At 38.3% G+C, this 20,708-nt stretch overlaps 1 protein-coding gene across 1 annotated transcript in view; it reads left to right on the forward strand.

Annotated features, from left to right (window-relative positions):
• Positions 1-856: 856 nt before the first annotated feature.
• The window catches only part of jph3b (junctophilin 3b), a 52,412-nt gene continuing 32,560 nt past the window's right edge, over positions 857-20,708 (forward strand). Inside the window, exons 1-2 of the mRNA XM_073831896.1 lie at positions 857-2,346; positions 14,384-15,191. Coding sequence (XP_073687997.1) covers positions 1,965-2,346; positions 14,384-15,191 — 1,190 coding nt within the window. The 5' untranslated portion in view covers positions 857-1,964. The remainder of the gene's footprint in view (positions 2,347-14,383; positions 15,192-20,708) is intronic.

Genomic DNA, 20,708 nt, shown 5'->3' on the forward strand with positions numbered 1-20,708 from the left:
GAAAAGCGCCTTCAAAGATGTCCAAATGAAGTTCTTAGCAATGCATATTATTAATTAAAAAATTATTTTTTAACATAATTACGGTAGGAAATTTACAAAATATGTTCATGGAACATGATCTTTACTTAATATCCTAATGATTTTTGGCATAAAAGAAAAATTGATAATTTTGAACCATACAATGTATACCTATGCTACTTGCGACTGGTTTTGTGGTCCAGGGTCACATATGTTCAAAATATATATATATATATATATATCTACATACTGTATTTTAAAGTCTCCATGAATCCGCTTGCATCCTAATGTGCATTCTTAATCACCAGATACGTCTACGGAAAATCTGTTTGAGAAGGAAGGACAAACACTGTACAAGCCAGTAGAAACCAAGTCATGAAGAACTGCACGATGTTCTCAGCAATCTATAACAGTGTTGTATGAAGTAATATGTCTTCAATTATAACATACTTTGGCCATGAATCATGAGTCCAAAGTAAAAGATGCTCTTTTTGCCTTACAGATGGAATCCAGTGAAGAAGAGTCAGGGTGATCAAGTGCCAAGGTCAACAGAGCAGATTTTATATAATCTCACCTGCAACAAAGAGATTTAATGCACCATCTCAAGCCATATCATTAACTGACAAATGCTCTAATTATTCTATGAGGGCAGAGCAATGGAGATTTAGCAGGAAGGTAGGGGGAGGACTAAGCCGGGCAATTAGGAAAAGCAATCTTTGCTCCCTGAGGTGGATAGAAAGAGAGAGAGCGGTGAGTATTAACACAGTGAATGTCTCTTTAAATGAAGGGAGAGCAAGGTAGAGAGAGAGAGAGCATGTGAAAGGGGGAGGGGGAGTTGGCTGCGTTGGAACAGTCCACCTCTAATGAGCAGATTTGAGAGACACCAGTGTAAGAGAGAGAGAGACATCCAAGCATATGGGGGAATAAGATGACGACGGAGAAAAAGACAACCAGCGTCACATGAAAATCATTCCAACAACGTGATTGAGTCAAGGAGGAACAGAAGAAGGAACAATGAATCTGGTTTTCCCACCTGCAAGCGAACTGGAGCATAGGATTTTAATACAGACCTGAAAAGAGAGCTGAGAGGAAAGCAGAGACAGCGACAAAACAGTGCCCAGATAAGGAATTAATCACATCAGTTTGTTTGCGATCAAGCTGAGCGCTCATTCTGTGCTGGCGAGAGCGTGCGTATATATGCATGTGATTGTGTGTGGATAGAGACTGCATTGCTGCTAGCTGACGGAGTCTGAAGCTTGCAGAATCCATCGCTCTTTTTTTCTTGTCTCCCCGTGTGGCATCAGCATGTCGGGTGGATTTTGTACAACCGTAAGTGAGCTCCCAGCAGAAAGGATGCGATTGTAAATGCTACCTGCCTGCTTCATCCGTCGGCCGTCACTCTGAGGACTCACAGGTTTCTAGGTGGAGCCTGGTGGTCTCGGCGACTGGGAGGAGAAGTGAAACAGCTCAAAGCCCCAGAGAGGGAGAGCGGGAGTGAGGGTAGGTGTGTGCTGGCACAGGGGCCCTCTGTGGAGGCAGGAACGAGGAGGGGGCCGGAGCACCAGAACCGAGATAATTGTTGCTGCGTTGGTAACTACAGAACAAGGCGCATGGCTGGCGTGGGCCCACTTTCATCACTGAGAAACAACCGCAGGAAAGCAACTCGTGAATAAAAAGCTCCACTCCTGGAGGAGGATGGTCTGAGAGGGCTCAAGCTGCTCCTGCCTAGTTTGACAGGAGGGGACTACTGCCCAGGAGGGCTCTTCTTTTTTTCTACTTTTTGCATAGTTTTTTTTAAAGGGAGCATATACGGGTCTTTTCCTTCCCCAGCTTTTCACCAACACTCCGGCCCCATTTCCAAGTCTGATTTTGTTTGGGTTCTTACTTCCTTTTTCTTTTTCTTTTCTTTTTGAGATTTGGGGTATTTGCCAAAACCTATTTCATGCATGTCCACTGGGGGCAGGTTCAACTTTGATGATGGGGGATCATACTGTGGAGGGTGGGAAGAGGGAAAGGCCCATGGCCATGGCATCTGCACAGGACCCAAGGGCCAAGGCGAGTACGCAGGCTCCTGGAGCCACGGCTTTGAGGTGGTGGGCATCTATACCTGGCCCAGCGGGAACACCTATCAAGGGACATGGGCGCAAGGTAAGCGCCATGGCATTGGAGTTGAAAACAAGGGCAAGTGGGTTTATAAGGGTGAGTGGACACATGGATTTAAGGGACGCTACGGTGTGCGGGAAAGCACAGGAACAAGCGGCAAGTACGAGGGCACATGGAACAACGGCCTACAGGATGGATATGGAACGGAGACATATTCTGATGGAGGTAAGAGTCTAATGAAATTAACCCTTGTCTTCCAATTTAATCTCTGCAATAAGACACTTAAAGGGTTCACCCAAACCTCTTGTCGTTACGTACGACTCTATTTCTTCTGAGGAACACCTTGATGTTGAACCCCAGTGTTCTCCAAAGTATTTACTTGTGTGCTCTACAGAAGAAATCAACTTTAGTGACAAATTCTTACAGCACAGAGAGATTTCTTGAATACCTTGTGAATTTCATTTTTGCACCATTCATCACTTTTTGACTTAGTCTGAATTTTTTTATTCTTCCTCGACTCCTCATCATTTGGACAAGCTATTTCCTCCGTCCTCCACAAGCTGCTGAGGAGATCAATTTGGAGGCTCAAATTAAGGCCAATTGGACATCTGGAGAGGCAGAGAAAGACAGAGAGAGAGAGAAAGAATGACAGATACCAGTTAACCTACAGGTCACGCAAAAGTTGTCAACAAAATTTGTGAATCTGGACTACAAGACCAGTCATAACATTTTATTTTTCTTTCACCCTAAAGTTCTATAAATAAGCTTTCCATTGATTGGAATTTGATATGGTAACATTGACATGGATATTGATATGGTTTGTTAGGATAGGACAATATTTGGCTAAGATACAACTATTTAAAAATCTGGAATCTGAGGGTGCAAAAAAAATCTAAATATTGAGAAAATCGCCTTAAAAGTTCTACAACTCATAAGTTTTGATATATTTATGGTAGGAAATTTACAAAATATCTCCATGGAACGTGATCTTTAATTAATATCCTAATTAATTTTTGGCATAAAAAAATCAATCATTTTGACCTATACAATGTATTGTTGGCTATTGCTAAAAATATACCCATGCTACTTTTTGTGGTCCAGGGCATAGGCGCCGATTTATGTTTCTGCCGGTGGGTGCTCAACAATCAACGATTTCTATTATAGGAGAGCAAGCCAAGAGATGCGTGCTGGCACCCTCTCGTATTACAAAAATTCTATCTTGACATTTGCCATTATTAAAATAATGCCCAAAACCTGCCTCAAATAAACTATGAAAATGAGAATAAAGTCATACAAGCTACAATCCACTTCTTATTGGTTTAAATGAACCGATAATATGTTTTCCAGTGGGTGCGCGATCATTTCTGTGGGTGCTCAAGCCCCTGAGAACCCACGGGATCGGCGCCTATGGTCCAGGGTAACATTTAAAAACTAAGATCACCAAAACAAAAGACAAGAACTCCTGGTGAATCCCGGATAACTGACAAAGACCAATGGCCATAAAAGTAACATTTAGACAAGAAGCTCATTTACTTGTAACAAGCAAAACCACCACTGTAGCATAACTTGACACAACACCTGTGCAATAGCCTATCTCTGGCTAACAGGCCTAGAGAAAGGATCTTTCAGTCAGTGAATATTCATGAAAAATCACAGTCCTGGAACATAAATACATACTTGTCCAAAGTCACCTGAGCTGAACCCTTACTTCTGAGCTGAACCTTGGTGTCTTTGCTAATAAATGTGCAATATTAATGTCCTTGTGAAATCAAACGTTTTTTGGCTTTTAGTATGAATATGTTAGCCTTAAGGTTATCTATAAGCTATTGTGCTCCAAAACAACATTCAAAATGTACAATCTCTAACTTTCGCCAATATGGATCAATGACTTTGATGACATCACCCTGCACTTCAGCTTCTCATCAAACTTTCTGTTCAATCAAATGCTCAGAATCCACAGCATCCCACCCCCTTTATGTGACCCTGGACCACAAAACTAGTCATAGAGGTCTTTTTTTTTTTTTTTGAGACCTGAAAGCTAAATAAATAAGATTTCCATTGATGTATGGTTAGGATAGGACAATATTTGACAAGATACAACTATTTGAAAATCTGGAATCTGAGGGTGCAAGAAAATCAAAATATTGAGAAAATAGACTTTAAAGTTGTTCAAATTAAGTTCCTAGCAATGCATATTACTAATCAAAAAGTTTTGATATATTTACTGTAGGACATTTACAAAAAATCTTAATGGAACATGATCTTTACTTAATATCCTAATGGTTTTTGGCACTTGTTCACAGAATTTGTATTCTATTGAATTCTATACAGAATGCTATATTTTATTGCGATATGGATGACATTGTGATTGTCGTACACTGTCAATTGCAGCTTTACCAAGCTCAACAGCTCTGGCCTAAGCTAATAAAACAAAACGCTATTGGCTGTTAAAGAAAGGGGGCGGGACTGCTTGATATGTCCCACTCCTTCTTCCTGTTTCATTTTAAATTACTGCAATAAATAGAATAACATAGTTTCAAAGCACTTCAGTGGACCTTTAATGAATGATAGGAAAGTAACTTTTCAAAGTATTTCATTCTAAACTTTCAAAAGAAAGTCACTGGGGTCCAAAACTTTACAGGACCACACTGACTTTCATCGCATGGATAAAATTCTTTTGTGCTGCAGAAAAAAGTCAACCAGGTTTGAAATGAAGAAGAATTTTTTACGTTTTGGGTGAACCCTTTAAGTAAATAGGTAGAGTAGGATTGTGCATATGAACTCTAACGGTAGTTGAATGTATAGATGTAGGGAAACATACCCAAGTAAAACCTGCACCCATTTGACTGTTCAAAGTTGAAGAAAGTGTCAATTCTGGTGAATGAGGCTTGTACTCATCAACAGTCTACCTATTTTTGGATCTGTATAACCTCTCTCTGTCTTTGTTTCATTCTCTCAACCTCCCTGCATTATGGAAGTGTTGCCTGTGTGTCTTTTACAGCAAGTTGCTGTGGAAACGCACACAGACTCTGGCAGCAGGTCAGCGTGTCACTGGAGACTCAGTGCTCGCCATTCTGATTGGCTGGCTGACTCGCTAATGGTGTTTACTTACATTAGTACTAATCTGGGCCACTTAATCACAACCACAATAAGCAGTCAGAGAAGACAGAGATTGACCAGAAAAAAAATGAAAGAAAATGAGCCGGAGAAGGGACAGGCAGTACAGGAGGAGGTTAATAGGGCCACAAAGAGGTTACAGTGGCATTATCAGCTCTCAGTGCTGTCTGAGTACACTACAGCTGCCACACACTAAAGCATCTGTTCACATTATGACCTGAATTCCCCCGTCACACTAAAGAGGACAGGTTTAAGTTAGTTTCCGATGGCTTCTCTTGCTAAAGAACTATGAAAGCCCATTTTAAACTCGCAATTCTGACTTTTTTTTCTGAATTGTGAGATATAAACGCACAATTGTGAGTTATAACGTCAGTATTGCAGGATATAAACTCACAATTGCGAGAAATAAAATTGCAATTCTGACTTTTTTTCTCGCAACTGCAAGTTTGTATCGCAGTTTTTTCTCAGAATTGTGAGATATAAACTCGCAATTGCAAGTTATGAAGTCTAGTTCTGAGCAGAAAAAAAAGACTGATATGTTCACAGAATTGCGAGTTTATATCTCACAATTCTGACTTCATATCTCAGAATTGCAAGTTTATATTTTGGAATTCTGACTTTATAACTCGCAATTGTGACTTTATATCATGAAATTCTGACTTTATTACTCGCAATTGCAAGTTTATATCACGCAATTGTGACTTTTTTTCTCGTGATTGTGAGTTTGTATCTCGCTTTTCTGTCTTTTTTCAAAATTGGGAGATATAAACTCACAATTGTGAGTTATAAAGTCCAGTTCTGAGGAGAAAAACAAAAAGACTAATATGTTCACAGAATTGCGAGTATATCTCACAATTCTGACTTAACTCGCAATTGCGAGTTTATATCTCACAATTCTGACCTCATTTCTCAGAACTGCGAGTTTGTATCTCGGAATTCTAACTTTATAACTTGCAATTGCGAGTTTATTTCTCAGAATTGCAAGTTTATATCATGCAACTCGCATTTGCGAGTTTATATCTCACAATCTCGCGAGTCAGAATTGTGAGATAAAAAGTCGCAATAACCTCTTATTTTTTATTCAGTGGCAGAAACAGGCTTCCATAGAAGAACAGACTCTCAAAGTATGCAATATCATAAACGCACCTTTGTTATAAATATAAACTGACATTTCTAGGCTTGCTTGAATACCTTTTATGTGATGTTTCAAAACTATTAGCGTTACATCACATGCATTAATCTTTGATTCAATAACATGTCTTGTCATGTTTTACCCCTCAGTCAGCCTCTTAGGGATTACTTGTCAACACAGAACAACGTTGTACGGGATATGGCCGATTTTTGCTTTTACAGCCGCTCTGATTTCAGTTTCTGACGTAACCCTAATGATCATTCAGAAGTCAGGGAGTAAAGTATTTACATACATCAATGTGGAGCTCTGCGTTGCTCCAGGCCAACAGCGTCATGGTGTCCACTATGTGGCTCATATACAGCAATTTCCAGCACTCTTGCATGACTCAAATGCTGATAAATCTGGCCTGCGAAAAGTGGCATTCTGTGTTGCTCAGAAGCAAATCGACGTACCTTCAACGAAAAGAAACAGTTATGTGATTCAAATACATTCAGGATGATTTTATGATGTTTATAATCCTAAAATGGGGACTATTCCACTTCTCACAGACATCACCTACATAGCATTGAAAAAAAGTCAAACTGAAATCCCCTTAAACGGATAACAGCCTGCTAGTCTATGTAGGCTTACAGGGAGATTTGGTTTTAAGTGTGGTGTGTGGCTTTATTTTGTATTGTCGCAAATACCATTGCCCCATATATATATATAACACATCGCCTGAATAAACAACACTTTCATGGCATTGTTTATGTAAGATGCGGTTTGCATCAGGGAAAAGTCTTGTTATTTCCAAGGCTATGATGAATGCCCAAAGGATGGTTTATCTTACAGTAGGTTACGGATAAGAGATCATCTCTTTAGTCCATCTATGGGTACAAACACCTGTTTCTTTCTAAGTAGTGCACTGTCCTGGATTTAAGCACGGCCAACAGATGTGTACTCTGCAAGAGTCTGGCCCGCAATCGCATGCAAGCAACAATTACTCTGAGGTGCAATTGCTGACTTTGTGAAAAAGACAAGAGATTAATAATTCATGGAAGAGCCGATCCAAACAGACTTTCTGCCTGCTTTGCAGGAGTCTGCCTTTTCCTGGCATGAATTCTAATTAGCATTGTATGCGAGATATTTAGGCCAAGTGAGCCACGACGCCGTCATTTCTTTAGACAGACACTTCCTTGATCACGACACGTGAAAAGGCGAAAACAAGAAGTATTCAACCTCGAAACAGAACTGCGTGCATTGTTAAAGAACCGATTATGAATTCAACCCGGGGGAAGGCGCGTGATTAAATCTGTCCTGTGATGTTTCCGCGTCTTTGATCTTTCCGCATTAACCGTTTCCGTACTGTGTGCCCCGCGCCGTTGCACAATACATCTCATAGGCCTCCGGCAGAAACGCAAGCGAATTAGTTTTGACATGTGGGATGCAGGACTCATAGAAAGCCAATACAGGACCACTAATCACATAACCATGTGACCCATGTGAGACATCCCATGCTCACACAAGGCTAATGTTGTCTGCATATATGCCCTATACGCTCAAGTCAGTACAGATCCAAGACATTTTTGTATTGCTATTGTATTTTCACAGCTGTGCAGTGATTCAATTAGATGTTCCTCTGATTAAAACTAACGTCTGTGTCCTTAGAGAGCGGCCGTTCTCTATATCGCATATTCACACTTGGTTTGTTCAAAGAGTTGTTAGATCTGACATCTACTTCATGGAAAGAATACACATTATATTGGATATCTGAGCATCTTAAAAGGATAGGTTACCCTCAAGCCATCCTAGGTGTATATGACTTTCTTCTTCCAGAGGAATACCATTGGAGTTGTATTAAAAAGTGTCCTGAATGGGGTCGAGATTTTGAAGCCCAAAAAATGCATCCACCCATCATAAAAAGTACTCCACACAGCTTCGGGGGGATAATAATGGTCTTCTTTAGCAAAGAGATGCATTTGTATAAGAAAAATATCCACATTTAAAACTTAAATGAACTTTAATCTCTAGCTTTCGCTAACTGCCATATGCATTTTCATGAAAGATTGGCGTTCCAATAGATGATGTAGGCGTAGTGTAAGCTCTGGTGAGAATACTCAAGTCTCGCAAGAACCAAGATTTGTTTACAGCAAAGGAAAACCAGTCTCCTCTTGGCTTATATCGAAATCCTGCATCATTTTTCTTTACCAACCTTCGTTTTGTACTTCCGTGTTTGTCACTTCGCACCAGAGCTAACTGTACGCCTATGTCCCAGTGTTAAAGGAACACTCCACTTTTTTTGGAAATAGGCCCATTCTCCAACTACCCCCGAATTAAGTTGACTTTTACCGTTTTGAAATCCATTCAGCCGTCTCCTGTTCTGGCGATATCACTTTTAGCATAGCTTAGCATAGATCATTGAATCCTATGAGACCAATATAGCATCGTGTTCAAAAATGACCAACGAGTTTCCATATTTTTTCTTTTTAAAACTTGATTCTTCTGTAGTTATATCGTGTACTAATACAGGCAGAAAATGTAAAGCTGCGATTTTCTAGGCCGATATGATTATGAACTACACTCCCATTCCAGCGTCATAGTCAAGGAAGTTTGCTGCTGTAACATGGCCAAAGCAGGCGCAGTAATATCACGCCGGTCACATTGGAAGTTACCTAGCTAGGAACTAATTTCAGGCGCTGCGTGATATAACTGTGCCTGCTGCATCCATATTACAGCAGCAAAATTCCTTGACTATTACGCTGGAATGGAAGTGTACTTCCTAATCTTATCAGCCTAGAAAATCGCAACTGTACATTTTCCGCCGGTATTAGTAAACAATATAACTACAGAAGATCCAAGTTTTAAATAGGAAAAATATCGAAACTTGTTGGTCATTTTTGAACGCGATGCTATATTGGTCTAATAGGATTCAATGATCTATGCTAAGCTATGCTAAAAGTGATATCGCCAGAACAGGAGAACGGCTGAATGGATTTCAAAATGGTAAAACTCAACTTATTAACTCGGGGGGAGTTGGAGAATAAGCCTATTTCCAAAAAAAAAAGTGGAGTGTTCCTTTAATTTTGACAGCAAATTTTGATTTAGTCTTAGTTATAGTCTTCTGACTAAAATGCCATTAGTTTTAGTTGACTTAACCGAATGCGTTTACATGAATACTCTTCAAAACGGACAATTCAACTTCATTTTGTGTGTATTTCTCTGTTCATGGGACGTGTAAGAGAGTACTAGAGTGTTAGAGGTGCTGGTTCGGTGTGTCTGCTCGGAAAACCAGACCGAATTGAGTTCTCTTTTGCTAAAATTGACATTTTTAAACCTTTTATGAGACGTGCAGCAAATGTATGCTAGCTTACGTCCTGCTGGATAGATCAACAGGCTATAATACAGTTCAAATGTGCACATCTAATCTAACCTTGCAGCAGATTCATTCTGAATGAATTTTGGATTGTATTTTCCCTGTTGTTTGTTCATATATCATTATAATACTAAATTTGGTAGAAAAGCCCAAGATGTCCTTTTTATGATATATATGAAACACTTTAAACTGTGGTATATGTGGTTTTAGCGATATTAACAAACAACTTATGTCCACTACAGTGAACAAAAATGAATTGCTGAGTCTCAGGAGGATTTAAAACCGAACTGAAACAGGCAGGCTATACACCCACTCTTATCTTCAGAACCACGGAGAGCGCCAGCAGCGCGCCGGTGTCGTGACTGTTCTCCCTCTATCTCTTTCTCCCTGTGAGGAGCTTTCCCACGATATCATAGTAATACAAGAGAAGAGCTTCCAACGATTATCTAACAAATTTTCTTCATTAGGCCTGCCTGTCATGCTGTTTACTTATAACACCTCTTTAACTGCCCCTTTTAATGAGAAGTTCCTATGGCTACCTGCAGAATTATCAAAGGACTTGCGGATTGCGTGTGTTTTTACCACAAGAGATCTCACGTACGTTCCCCTGCCTGACCTCGCTGGGAAAACATACATGGGGGACACTTTAGCAGTTCGTTTTGACCGATAATAACCCATTTTCACCTATGTTGATTTTATACCTAACCTAATCCTTTGCTCTTCGTGCACATCTTGTAAAAAAAGATGATAGGTAATACAGAACAGTTCAAAGGCTAATCAAGGACAAGTTCCCCCTCTACGTATCTCAAACAGGAAGACGCAATGTACAAAACCATTTCAGCCGGTGGGCGGATCTTGTCCTCAGACCGCCAGACTCCAAGTCGGATGCTTAGTTTTGTGTCTGTGCTAACGCTGTGCCCATCAATCAGAGCACTACAGACGTCAGCAGTTTTACATCACTGTCAGACAGCCTTTATTCTGGAAGGCCTGCCAATGCATCATAATCAAAAATTCTCTCTCGTCTATAATCCATTGAACTATCTATTAGATTTGCTTTTGTTTTAAGGATGTTAATGTTAATGATTATCCATAAAAATGTCTGAAAGTGAGAACAGAAAAATGATTCTTTCATTTGTATCCTGCTGGTTTAGCTACTGTTATCTCAAAATCTTGATTTATTTTAGTCTTCTGGAATGTTACGGTTAAATACTGAAGTGAGCAAAAGTGTGCAGTAGATAATGAATGGAAGATGGTGTGTGCGTTTGTGTGAAAGAACTACACTGTGAATGTTTGGGAGGTGTGAACTCATGCCTCCTCTCTTTCTATGTGGCAGTGTGTGTGGGAATTTTCCAAGCTAATCCCATCAGTTTAGGCCTGTGTTTGATCTACATATCACACAGCACGCAGCTGCTGCCCAACAATATGAAGCAAGCATCAGCCAGATGTTGGCCAACTGTTGGCCACTCCATGTAACGAAGCATTCGAATCATAACAGTACAGGCCTCTGACGGTGTGTCAGTTTCCTGTTCTCACTTCTACTGCAGTACTTGCTTTGTCTCTTTTATACACACACTCAGCCTGCAAGCATCCTTCGTCTGATAAGATGACTGATAGGCAGCAGACAGAGGAATAGACAATAGTTTGACAGATAGATAGACAGACAGACAGACAGAGACACACATATATTTATAGCTAGACAGATAGATGCAGAGATAGATAGACACACAGATAGATAGACATATAGACTGATAGATAGATTAAAAGACATTATATATATATATATATATATATATATATATATATATATATATATATATATATATATATATTTATAGCTAGACAGATAGATAGACATACAGATAGATAGACAGACATATAGACTGATAGATAGATTAAAAGACAGGCAAAAAGATAGAGACAGACAGACGAATAGACAGACATATATATAGATTTATATATACAGATAGAGATAGACATAGATTGATAGACAGTATGACAGACAGATAGATAGATAGGCATATGACAGATAAAGACATAGATAGACAGACACACACACAGATAGATAGACATAGATTGAAAAACAGGGATAAAGATACAGACAGATAGAAACATATATAGATTTATAGATAGATAGAGATTGATAGAAAGACAGACAGACAGACAGACAGACAGACAGATAGATAGATAGATAGATAGATAGATAGATAGATAGATAGATAGATAGATAGATAGATAGATAGATAGATAGATAGATAGATAGATAGATAGATAGATAGATAGATAGATAGATAGATAGATAGAACAACAGGCAGAAAGAGACAGATTAATAATAGTTTGATAATAGAATAGATTGACAGAGGCAGATAGACAGATGTTAGATAGATAAAGAGGAAGAGATAAAGAGGAAGCTCTGTGGCAGGGCTGTTTGTAAGCCAGGAAAGTATGTATATTGAAGTGGGGGGCTGGGAAAATCCACCAAGCACAGCTCCAGCCCCATCGAGCCATCCAGCAGCCCTCGCTGACATGCCAACCCACAGAGATCAATACAGGCAGAGGGAATGGGGGCGTTCATATGGCTGAATGTGTATGCATGTAGCTAACAGGATGAGAAAGCTGATAATGTAAAGACAAAAGGGATGGGAGAAAAGAAAAGAGGGTGAAAACGAATAAGAGGTGGGAGAGATGGTGAGATAACGGAAGTAGCACAGTGAGATGTATGTGTGTGTGTGTGTGTGTGTGTGTGTGTGTGTGTGTGTGTGTGTGTGTGTGTGTGTGTGGCTGCCACAGTAATAGTGCCAGCATGTTCTAGAATGTTGGCCAGGATGAATCATCAGCATGTAGGGATAGTGGTTACATCAGAGGTGATCTCATAGAGCGCCAAAAAGTACAGGACAGATCAGGTGGATGGTGAATATATACCTTCCGGTCTAAAAGATCCATGCTAGGTGAGCAAAAAACTCTTAAAGGGATAGCTCACAATTTGCTCACCTTCACATCGTTCTAAAATTAAATGGTTTTGTTCATTTTGTGAAACACTGTCTCTGAGTAAGTGAGTAAACAATGACAGAATTTTCATTTTGGAGTGAACTATCCTTTTAAACATGTTTGTGTGAGAGAGCCTTATCCTAGATTTCAGCACCATGGAGAGAGCCATCCTGTAACTGCATTTGGTTATAAGTGTGATAAGACAAAACCTAAAGTTCTACAACGAAACAACAACTGTAAAGATTAAAATGCTCTTTTTCTTCTTCCACTGACAACATTTTCAGATTAAGGCTCATCAGCGCTGTTTTTATCACCTGCGAAAACCTCAGTGTTATTGGTTACCCATGTCACTTAATGAAAGTTCCAAGATGGTAATTCATCAAGACTCCCGACAGAAAGTTCAGGCTGCCAGCGCCATAAAGGAAATTTTACAGAACGCAACATTCCATTATTTTGTTGGCACACTCACCAATAAATAACACTGCTGGCGGTTAAATTGATGGACATTGTGATACCTCATGGACATTAAGATCGATAAGATGAAAACTTGGTCCCTTGAGGCTCTATCACAATAAGCAAAGTAAAGGAGCCAGGTCTGGAGATCATGGCTGCCAAAAACACTCTTCCTCTTTTGGCATTATGGCACTTCCTATGCTCGCCATTGATAAGGTTGGTCACGGTAAAGATGCTACAAGTGATTGCGCACCTAGTTTAAACTGCAACATTCCTGGCTCACCTGGTGATCTATACAAAAAAATAATAATAATTCTTTATACAAGTACATTTGAAGTATGAGGCACGTTTTCCACATTATTTTTATGCACTGCCCCACTACATTCCATTCCTTTTTTTTTTTCATCTAGCTGTTACTCGCTCTCATTGCGTGGCACAAAAGCAACGAGAGAAGCATTTTATTGAGCTCACGAGGATTATTACTGTTTATGCCCGGAGTAACACGCACTACAAACCTCTCCCAACTGTATTGAGTTACTCAAAAGGCACAAACATATTACAGAGATGTGAATTGCAGTACGATCTCCCTGATGGTTAAGTTTATAGTAACAAGGCAGGTAAAAGGGCAATTAACCTTTCAAAATACTAAGCGCCTGCAGCTAAATTGTTGTCTTCACTGTCCTTTGGTTTTCAATCACATTCTTAAGTTAAAAACGAGCAAAACCTGTTTATCAGCACATAAGTTCACCAAAAGGTTTCACAGATACTTTTAGCCTATCTTTGCCGCAAATGGACTGTAGATCCATTTGGGTCTACAAAATCTCCCATTGCCATTATCTATTTAGGATACAATTTAGCTTTCCATGAATAAGATGAAATAACTTGGGACTTGTTAGCACCCAGAGTTCAACAGGGTTGGCACTATTGTTGCAACTGGCTGTTTTTCTAGTCCCTGAAAACTCATGCCTGTTACCACTGCGGCTAAAGGGCAGGCTTTTCTGTCCGTTTTCTTTATATAATGCTTTTCCAGGGCTATTGTGAAGACTATCAGAGCTGAAAACATGAGGCAATTCTCCAAACTGGAGAAACCTGAGGGCAGCAGACTCAGCAGGGGAACCCTGGGTTTCACTTCTGCTGCAGTTCTGCAAAATCCTGCAACAAGACAGCTTGATTGCTGATTCGTGGTGTACATGTCTAAAGTTGTCTCCTGTCTTTTCACCCAGGTACATACCAGGGCCAATGGGTGGGCGGCATGCGGCATGGATACGGTGTACGGCAGAGCGTTCCGTATGGCATGGCGGCCGTCATCCGTTCACCTCTGCGTACCTCCATAAACTCTCTACGCTCTGAGCACAGCAATGGCACAGCTCTGCTGACTGGCGATCGGGCGCCTGTGGCTGGCGTGGGGGGCGGCGGTGTCCTAGCAGCGGGCAGCCCGGCCGTATCCCGTGGAGGCTTCGTTCTGACGGCCCACAGTGAGGCAGAGCTATTGAAGAACAAAAAGAAGGGCCTGTTCCGCCGCTCACTCCTGAGTGGTCTCAAGCTGCGAAAATCCGAGTCCAAGAGCTCATTAGCCAGCCAGCGGAGCAAGCAGAGTTCCTTCCGCAGCGAGGCCGGAATGAGTACGGTGAGCTCTGCCGCATCCGACATCAACTCAACCATCAGCCTAGGCGAAGGTGAGGGTGAGCTACCAGTGGGTGAGGACGATGTAGACGCCACTACCACCGAGAGTTACGCTGGCGAATGGAAGAACGACAAGAGGACAGGCTGTGGCGTAAGCCGGCGTTCGGACGGACTGCACTACCAGGGCGAGTGGTTGAGCAACAAGAGGCATGGCTACGGATGCACCACCTTTCCCGATGGCACCAAAGAAGAAGGCAAATACAAACAGAACGTTCTTGTTAGTGGCAAACGCAAGAACCTCATCCCACTACGTGCCAGCAAGATCCGTGAGAAAGTGGACAGGGCGGTCGAAGCGGCGGACAAGGCCGCTGACATAGCAAAGCAGAAGTCAGAGATTGCGCTCTCAAGGTAAGACACAAGGGTCTTCCTCCGAAAATATGTCTTTGCTAGCTGCTTGTTGATCTAAAAAAAACACTCAACCCTAATGATAACATGCTTTTTCAAAGCAAACCAAGGTCAATGTTTGTGCAATCAAATGGTAATGTACTCTTAAAGAGATAGTTCACCTCAAATTGAAAATTCTGTCATTATTGAATCCCCCTTATGTCGTTCCAAACCCGTAAGACCTTTGTTCATCTTCAGAAAACAGATGAAGATATTTTTTAAGAATTTCAATAGCTTTTGACCCTGCATAGACAGCAACAGAACTACCACGTTCAAGGCCCAGAAAGGTAGTAGGGACATCATAAAAATAGTTCATGCGGTCGGTGCCTATAGCCTCGTGGGTAGCAAGCCGACACGTAGAGCTGTTGCGCTTCGGGCGTCCCAAGTTCGAGTCCTGACTCGTGCACCTTTCCCAAAACCATCCCTCTTCCTCTCTTTCCCACTTCGATTCCTGTCTAGCTACTGTCATATCCAAAATAAAGGCATACAAAGCCAAAAATAAAAAAATATATACAGTCCATATGACATCAGTGGTTCAACCGTAATTTTATGAAGCTACGAGAATACTTCTTGTGCGTAAAAAGAAAAATTACAACTCTACAGTTTCTTTTCTTCCATATATACCTTTTTATACCTTTATACTGGGACAGGACAGTAAAGAGATGATAGGAAAGCATTGGGTGGAGAAAGGAGAGCAGGATCGGCAAAGGACCTCGAGACGGGTTTCGAACTCGGGTCACTGTGAGTGCAGTAGCGCTGTATGTCTATGCAATAACCACTACGCTATCAGTGCCGACCACATGGACTATTTTAACGATTCCCTTACTACCTTTCTAGATCTTGAACATGGTGGTTGCGTTGCAGTCTATGCAGGGTCAGAAAGCTCTAGAATTTTATAAAAAGTATCTTATTTTGTTTTCCAAAGATGAATGCAGGTCTTACGGTTTTGGAACGACTTGAGGGTGAGTAATTAACAACAGAATTTACATTTTTAGGTAAACTATCCCTTCAAGAGTTGGGAAAAATTAGCTTTAAGTACACATACATGTTTCAAATGGGCCAAAAATGTTGATGACTCACTAAACAAAATTTTGTCCAGTTAGATCTTCTAGACAAAGTATGTCCATCACATCTATTTTGGTAGTGTGCATAAACACAGCTACTCCATTAATTGTGCACTACAAAGATTCATTCACGTCCAATGTCTGCACTATTTCTCACAAGTTATGACCGAGAACAATGTCCTGGTATTCATTTACAAATTGTGTTTTTCTTAATTCCTAAATAAGTGCTTGTCAATTCTGATATCTATTGTTGTTGGTGTCTTCAATAGTTTTTTTGACTGTGAAACAACAGTCATGTCAGTGTTGCCACCTTGTGGACTAAGTAATTTTTGCACAAAAAAAAAAAAAAAAAAAAAAAAAAAGGTGCATTTTGCATTATGCATACCTCAATATAGGCATAAAAACTGAAGTATACCTTGGGCTTAAAAGAGAGGATCATTCTCATTTTCATTTTGATTGGACAACATCTGTGTAGTGCAGGATGAGTCATCAATATTTTCGTCTCATTTTCCAGGTAAAGCAACATTGTAAATTTGCATTGGAAAAATGCATATATGTGCTAAAAGCTAATTTTTATTCATTTATTAGCTAATTTTATTTATTTATCTTAGGAGTATGCGAGCATATAGATGGCTTCAAAGCTGTGTTCCTTAGCATTAACAGGCACGCTTCAACACCTGCTTGGACTACACAAGTGCTCATTGACATTAGTGTATCGTTCTACCACATTCATCCTCTCAATTCTTTACACTGCATTCAAACGCAGGGCCATATTTCTAGCGGTTACTTGGGACCTGTTAAATAGGCCTTGCTGGTGCCGCTCTGTGGTGTGGTTGCTAAGGAAACGTGAATGATTTGTGTCGGTGTCAGTGTGGAGAGAGAATACATAAGTCCAGATTCACTTAATGAGAGTCATGTAGATTCTGGGTGTATCAGCAGGCTGACTGATGTCTGTATTGATGCAGAGCAACAGTGGTACAATCAATAACATGGACATGTGGAATGCCATAGTCATAAATTGCCTGACGCTGTTAGTGCTTGTCCGTGTGTGTGTGTGTGTGTGTGTGTGTGTGTGTGTGTGTGTGTGTGTATGTGTGTGTGTGTGTGTGTGTGTGTGTGTTTATTAACCGAATACAGTTTGGTTGAATATTGAATGCTAATTGAAAAATGGAAGCATTTTTCACCTTGTCGTCTGCGTGTCTGGTTTTGTTGATGTTGTCTAGAATAGAGCAGTGTTTCCCAACCTTTCTTGTCTGAGGTAGCAACACAGCTGCATCAATAAGGTTCAAATGCTTCTTCATTAGCTGCGTTTCCATTACCCTTCAAATTGCGCAAATTGAAAATACGTCCAATGGAAACGGGCCAATATCGCAAAAACAATTTTACACTGGCACTCAAGAGGTTTTTTTTTTTTCAGGCAATTTGAAAAAGGAATATTTCACAAAACTGCAATGGAAACATGTCACCTGGTGTACGTAAGAGTCACATTACACTCCGAAACGCCCATCAAAGTTGATCGCGACCACTTTAGTCAATGCTTGTGTTTATACCAGCCATGCTTTGGCTCTCCACGCTATTACGCTAAAGATATGCCTATGTCTCCTTCGATTAAAATTAATGGCTATGGCTGCGACTTAAGTAAAACTACCAACATCCATCGCCATGACTTATCGCAAGAGGAAAAAATGAACTTTTAGTTGCATAACATTGGTTAATAGAAATGGTGTCATTTCGCAATAGTTTTTTTTAAATCTACATAAAATATCGCAAAAGTTTTGCACAAATCTGTAATGGAAATACATATATTGACACCAAAATGGAAATGTGCTCCTATGAACTGACATTACTCTGTAAACGCAGAGGAAAAAAATTGCAATTAAATTAAAATTATTTTAACCTTTTAGTAGCCTTAATATTAAAATAATAGCTCATCCAAAACAGTGTTGTTGTTGTGAATTTTTTTTTTTGTTAATTCAAATAAAGCTAAAATGAGCTTCTAATAAAATGCGCAATAAAAATAAATGTTAAAAAAATGTTTCTTGTTGAAGTTGAAGTACTAAAATTACTAAAACTAAACATGCAACAAAATATATTAAAGCTACTTATTTAAAACAAATCTAATAAAATGACAAAAGCACACAAAATGACTAAAATTTTAATTAAAATTAAAAATACACTTGAAAATATAAAATAGAAGACAATTCAAAATATTAATAAATGCTATATTATTAAAAATAATACTGCGTGATAAAAAAAATGTAAAATGACAAAAAGCACATAAAATGACTACAATTTAAACTAAAATTAAAAATACAACTGAAAATATAGTAATAATAATAATAGAAGCCAATTCAAAATATTAATAAATGCTATATTATTAAAATTAATACTGTAATAATACTGCGTAATAAAACGTAAATTTTAAACTAAAATTACTAATACTAAAAATGTAACAAATACATATTTTGAAAAAAAAAAAAAAAAAAAAAAATTATAATAATAATAATAATAATAAAATGACAAAAAGCACATAAAATGAAAACTGAAAATATGAAATAGAAGCCAATTCAAAATATTAATAAATACTATTTAAAATAAAAATACTAAAATAATACTGTGTAATAAAACTTAAATGTTAAAAAGTTTTTAAGTACCAAAATAACTAAAAATGTATTAAAACAATAAATTTAACAAAATAATTAAAAGCTACATAACAAAAAAGGCTAATAAAATATCAAAAGCACATAAAATGACTAAAACTTAAAGTAAAATTAAAATGAAAACTGAAAAAATAAAATAGAAGCCAATTCAAAATATTAATAAATGCTATATTATTAAAAAATGCTATATTATTGTTTCTGTTTTAAGTTTAAAGTACTAAAATACTAAAACATAAAAATTAATAAAATTAACTGAAGCTACATATTTAAAAAAAAAAAAAAAAAAACTAATAAAATGAGAAAAGCACATTTATTAATGTAGTATGTTTAATGTAGTATTATTAATAAATACTACTGACTAAAATTGAAATGACTTAAATTAAAATGAAAACTGAAAACATAAAATAGAAGCCAATTCAAACTACTAATAAATACTATATGTGACCCTGGACCACAAAACCAGTCTTAAGTCGCTGGGGTATATTTGTAGTAATAGCCAAAAATACATAGTATGGGTCAAAATTATTGATTTTTCTTTTATGCCAAAAATCATTAGGAAATTAAGTAAAGATCATGTTCCATGAAGATATTTTGTAAAATTCCTACTGCAAACATTTTAAAATGTAATTTTTGATTAGTAATATGCATTGTCAAGAGCTCAATTTGGAGAACTTTAAAGGTGATTTTCTCAGTATTTTGATTTTTTTGCACCCTCAGATTCCAGATTTTCAAATAGTTGTATCTCGGCCAAATATTGCCCTATCCTAACAAACCATACATCAATAGAAAGCTTATTTATTGAGCTTTCATATGATGTATACATCTCAGTTTTGTAAAAATTAACCTTATGACTGGTTTTGTGGTCCAGGGTCACATATTTGTAAAAAAATATTACTAAAACAATACTGCGTAATAAAAGGTAAATGTTAAAAAACTTGTATTTTTCACTAAAATGACTAAAACTAAAAATATAACAAAATAAACTGAATCTACATATTTTAAAAGAGTTACTCAAAAATTATATTATATTAAATATTATATTAAAAAAATATAAAATGGAAGCCAATTCAAAATATTAATAAATACTATTGATATTAATAAATAATACTGTTTTAAAAAAATTAAAAATACAATTTAGTCATCATTTACTTAACCTCATTTTGTTCCAATTTCTGATTAGTGAAAGAATAATTTTTTTTGGAGTCAAATCTCTTATGAATCAGTTGATTTGTTTACAAATCAGACTAATTCAATTCAAATTCAAATCAAATTTAACAAATTTAAAGATTTTAATGAATAACGAATTCAATTTCTGTCTAGTTCTCAATTATAGCTACTGGATTACTTCAGAACTTACTTCACCTTTTTAATACTTCTATGGTGCTTTTGTGTTTCCCTTAACTGCATGGAAAACAGCAACCAACACAGTCTTCAAAATATCTCCTTTTGTGTTCCACAGAAGAAACAAAGTCATACTGGTTTGAAACAACATGAGGATGACTAAATAATGACAAAATTTCTGGGTGAACTATCTCTTAAAGTCTTAGGCTTATAGATAAAAAAAAAAGCTCAAGCTTAATCAAAATCTTTCCAAGAACCCTGTGGAGTTTGGTATGTTGACTGGAAGTCACAGGTCTAGTTGGGGTTGTTTAGGTGACTCATAGGTCAGCAGAAGAAAAAGGAGATCAAGATAGGGTTCAGGAAAAGAAACCAGAAGCGAGAGAGACACAGAAATTCAGAGATTTCCGCATTATGCC

Source organism: Garra rufa, chromosome 25, assembly GCF_049309525.1.
Source record: "Garra rufa chromosome 25, GarRuf1.0, whole genome shotgun sequence".
Lineage (NCBI taxonomy): Eukaryota > Metazoa > Chordata > Actinopteri > Cypriniformes > Cyprinidae > Garra > Garra rufa.